The following is a 4,984-nucleotide window of genomic DNA, read 5'->3' on the forward strand; positions in this document are numbered from 1 at the left end:
TTTGGGACTTATAATAGAAAAATGTTATACAATTTACCAGACAACTCTAATTACTTAATTTGTGTCAAATCCTTTAGTGCTCATTAGATTGTTCCATATCTTAAATCATAATTGGTAAAATTTAGTAAGCTGATGTTAGTATGATTTAAAATAATGCACGAATTGTGTTTCAAAGGAATATTATCAAATCAAGAAAAGCACATAACGGGCATAATAATGAATCAAATAACATTAATTACTACAGAACAAATACCCCCCCCCAAAAAAAAAATATGCGCAAATAAATTATTTAAATTCATCGAAATTAAAGTGATTTTTAAATTATGCCAAAAACAAGAGAATATGAAAAATGATACTGAACATTAAGATTGAACATTAAGTTCATCTTGAATGAACAATTATGATTTTTATTGCATGTAATAAAAATAATTACATATATATATATATGTAGAGGTATGTTAACTCTGGCTCGAAAAACAGGCCTCTACTAATCGGATAATTTATAAAATTAAATATCTCTCACGGGCCCTAGGGGAAAGCCCGGTTGAGATTAATGCGTAGAAATGGCTCATATTAAGAGAATCACACACTAATATAACATAAACAAATTTAATGAACTGGACGAACGGCTGGGCCGCTTTACATCGAGGGACGCCAGTACAGTACCGAACACAGTTCTTAGAGCGGGAATCAGATAGCTTCTTATTGGCTGTTGAGAGACGACGCGAGCGCCGTTAGGATGACACTCCGTACCGCGAACGCCGCTAGGAGGACGCTCCGTACACTACAATCGGCCGTCCTGATGATCTTGACGTCCTCGTCAATCTGAGAAAGAATCTGAAAAAACTCAAAAAAGAAAATTTTAGATTTTTGCAAACATTTTATATTTTGTAAAGTAGATGCTTTATGCAGTTGTAGACCAAGGCTTCATATAATCTACTGCTGTAGAGGTATGGTTGGGGCCTTCGTGGATTCCCACTTTCTCCACTAGGTACCTCTCGTGTGGCTTCTTCGCTGTGATGCGATAGGGACCATGGAACTTCGGGCGAAGCTTCAAACCACTGCCGAATTGGGTCCTCTGTATGGCCACTAAGTCACCTGGATTATATGGAGTAGCTTTCTTCCTGCGCTTGTTGTAAGCTCTTTTATTCTCTTCTTGGAGGCGCAAGATATTCTGTCGCGCTTCTTCGCGAATGTTCTCGCGGTTGTCGATGACCATTTGCTCATATTCTTCCTGTAGGATATCGAGAATTTTCTGGTCATTTTTATGCCTCATTTGCACACCGATCATGAGTTCGAAAGGAGTAAATTTTGTACTCCGTGGAGCAGTAGAGTTAAATACACGTTGTGCTGCTTGAACATGAGTGTACCATTTCGTGGGATCATTCATGGAAAGTTTGGCAAGCAGGGGGATAAGAGTTCCATGAACCCTTTCCACTTGTCCATTTCCTCGAGGTATTCCTGTGGTGATTTGAATGTGATTAATATTTTGATTTGCGCAATAGTTTGTAAATTCCTTGGAGGTAAATGCGGAACCTTTATCCGTGATGATGCGCATAGGATTTCCGAACACTGCTTCCTGCAATTGCAGTTTCGTAATTGCATCATTTGCAGTTACACCTTTAACAGGATATAACCAAACAAACTTTGAGAATGCATCTATTATAGTAAGAATGTGATTATAATTTTTATTGGTTGACACTAAGGGTCCAATAAAGTCAACATGGTAAGTACTTAGAGGAAAGTTTTCCTTCGGAATAGGATGTAAGAACCCTTCAGGTTTACCACGCTTCCGGTTGACTAGGATGCATTCGACACAGTTCTGTATTACCGATTCAATACTTTTTTGCATATTCGGGAAAAAATAGTCACGTTGGATAATGTTTTTAGTTTTCTCCACGGCGAAGTGCCCTTTTGAATGCGCGTTCTTAATTATTTCGTGTTTCATTAGTTCAGGTATTACGAGCAAACGACGGTTGTCCTGACATTTATACAGAATGTTATTTTGTACCACGAAATCAACTTGGTTGTTATCTTTACATAATTCTTTCAATTTTTTTATGTATTCATCTGACATCTGTGCCACTTGCACTCGCGCTGTTAAATCATCACAAAGTGCGGTCATGACTGTTGGGTATCTACTAAGTGAATCAACGTGACGCATTTGACTACCTGAGCGATGTACTATCTCATAATCAAAATCTTCGAGGAATAAAACTCAACGCGCTATTTTAGGAATTAATTCTTTTTTAGTAATAGTCTGTTTGAACGCAGAGCAGTCAGTGACAATTTTAATTTTAGTTCCTAAAATGTAAGTACGGAATTTCGTTAATGCTTTAATAACAGCTAAAACTTCTAGTTCATAGCTCGATAGATTTTCTTCCTGAGGTGTTGTTTTTTTACTCATATAAGCTATGGGATGTAAATTATCATCGTCGTCAGCTTGAAGAAGGATTCCACCGTAACCTAATTTGGAAGCATCTGTATGGAGTTCCAGTTTGGAACCTGGTTTGTACAGATGTAAAACTGGATCTTGCGATAATGCTCTTTTAAGGGTCTTGTTACTATTAGCGATAGGCGAGGATCGAACTCGCAACCTTTGGGTTCGTAGCCGAGTAACAAGACCACTAGACAAAAGAAATTTCTCATGTCTCGTAGCTGTTATCTGGCTTATAAAGCGTCACCACATTACTCCCCCTTCAGTGCGTCGGAGGTGAGACGAACGATTTTTTATCCTGTTTTTTTTTGCTGTTATTAGTGGTGGTATATTGGCTGTAGCGTCTTATCCATTTTTTTTTGGCTGATTATTTATCAGCTTTATTTATTTATTGGCTAATTATTTATCAGCTGCATTTTTTTTCTCTCTTATTGGTCGATTATTTATCAGCTTCATTTTATTTTATTGGCCGATTGTTTATCAGCTTCATTTTTTTTTATTGGCTGATTATTTATCAGCTTTGATTTTTTATTTATTTCTGGTAGAGGGCGCTACAACAGTTGTATGAAGTTTTTTTTTTTTTTTTTTTTTTTTTTTTGCGTATCACGTCCGGGTCACCAATGTTACTATTAGCGATAGGCGAGGATCGAACTCGCAACCTTTGGGTTCGTAGCCGAGTAACAAGACCACTAGACAAAAGAAATTTCTCATGTCTCGTAGCTGTTATCTGGCTTATAAAGCGTCACCACATTCTCAAACGCTTTTATTTGAGAGGGACCGAATTCAAATTTTACACCATTTCTAAGTAAATCGCTTAGAGGTCTAGCTATTAAAGCATAATCTTTAATGTACTTCCGAAAATATCCCGTTAAACCCAAGAAACTTTGGATTTGTTTTTCATTAAGTGGTTGTGGAAAATTTAGTACGGCTGAAGTTTTTTCAGTTGATGGCTTAATTTGTCCATTTTCGATTACTTGACCAAGAAAGTTAATTTTGTCTTTCAGAAACTGACACTTTTTTAGATTTAACTGTAGGCCAAATTCAGAGGCTAAGTGTAAAACGCGTTCCAATTTTTGAATACCTTCAGAAATGGTTTGAGAGGGGATAATAATATCATCCAAGTAAACAATTAAAGTTCCGTCATGTATTAATTCTTGAAAAATTACTTGAATGTAACGTTGAAACATAGCAGGTGCATTCGTAAGTCCGAAACAACATTTTTTAAACTGGAATAATCCTTCATGGCTAATAAAAGCCGTGTACTTTCTGCTGCCAGGAGTCAAATCAATATGAAAGTAAGCATTTTTGAGATCCAATGTGGAGAAAATTTTGCCTGAGTGTAACTTATCAAAAATATCTTCTATATTTGGTAGAGGAAATTTATCTTTGATTGTTTTTTTGTTCAAAGAACGGAAATCAATACACAGTCTGGGTTCGCGATTTTTACGTTTCACTAAGACAATTGGAGACGCATAATCAGAATAGCTTTTTTCGATGATACCCTGGGCAAGCCATTCCTCGATTTGTTTTGTAACTTGTTGTTTTTCTATGGGAGCAAGTCTACGAACCGGTGAAGTCACAGGTATGACATCAGTTAAAATAATAGACATTTGCAAATCTGTAGTTCGGATTTTATTTGGAGAGTAATTTGAAATTAAATTAATTACATGATGTTTCAATTTTTTATCAGATAAATACCCTATATCAAAATCATTTTCAGAATAAACATTTAAAACATTTGTGCATACTTCCTTCACTAACCATTCAGAATTCACATCAGAAAAACTCTGTTCAAAACAAGTATCTGTTATTAAATTAACATCAACAGATTTATCTTTATTCAAAGGTATATCATCACTCTGTAAATAAAATTCAGAGTCAGCATTTATTTTCGAACCAGTAGTAATATTTTTATTTTCATTTAGGAGAGAAGTTGAATTATTATCATTTTTATTGGGAAAAGTATTTTTAAGATCTAAATAACTATTAGATGGTAAAATGCATTCAAAAGAAATATTAGTATCAGCAGCTGCTAAAACTCTTTTCACTTCTGACTTTTTATTAACATGACTAATATCTATCGCCACTAACGGAAGACTGACAATTGAACTGTTCGCTAATTTAATTTTTGTGCTACGTCCTACATAATTTAATTTCTTTACATAATTAGGATTAATAATCATTAATACGCTTCCGCTATCAACCAAAGCTTTAATAGGAACGTCGTTTACAATAATATCTGCGTATTCCAACTCAGCGATTATTAATTCTTGTGGAATTTCATTTGATTTTAACATGGAGTTTACAGGATTTGAGTTATGGGATCTTCCCTGATTGTTATGTTGTCTAGCATCAACATTTTGGGGACAGAATTTTATTAAATGCGATGTAGAATTACATTTAAAACAAGTTTTCCTATCAATATTTCCACCGTGTACATGATCATTATTTTGGCGGGAATTATTGACGCGCGGCCTTGAGCTGTAGTCATGTGTATATCTACTCTCTTCCCAAAACAAACTTTTATTTCTTGCGCGAAAGTAAATG

General features: G+C 35.3%; 1 protein-coding gene across 1 annotated transcript; it reads right to left on the minus strand.

Annotated features, from left to right (window-relative positions):
• Positions 1–904: 904 nt before the first annotated feature.
• LOC129962855 (uncharacterized) lies at positions 905–4,047 on the minus strand. Its single transcript, XM_056076855.1, has 3 exons — positions 3,885–4,047; positions 2,320–2,505; positions 905–1,620 (listed from the first exon to the last, which is right to left on the minus strand). The coding sequence occupies exons 1-3, from the start codon at positions 4,045–4,047 to the stop codon at positions 905–907; spliced, it is 1,065 nt and encodes a 354-aa protein (XP_055932830.1).
• Positions 4,048–4,984: the final 937 nt, after the last annotated feature.

This window comes from Argiope bruennichi, chromosome 3 (genome assembly GCF_947563725.1).
Source record: "Argiope bruennichi chromosome 3, qqArgBrue1.1, whole genome shotgun sequence".
Lineage (NCBI taxonomy): Eukaryota > Metazoa > Arthropoda > Arachnida > Araneae > Araneidae > Argiope > Argiope bruennichi.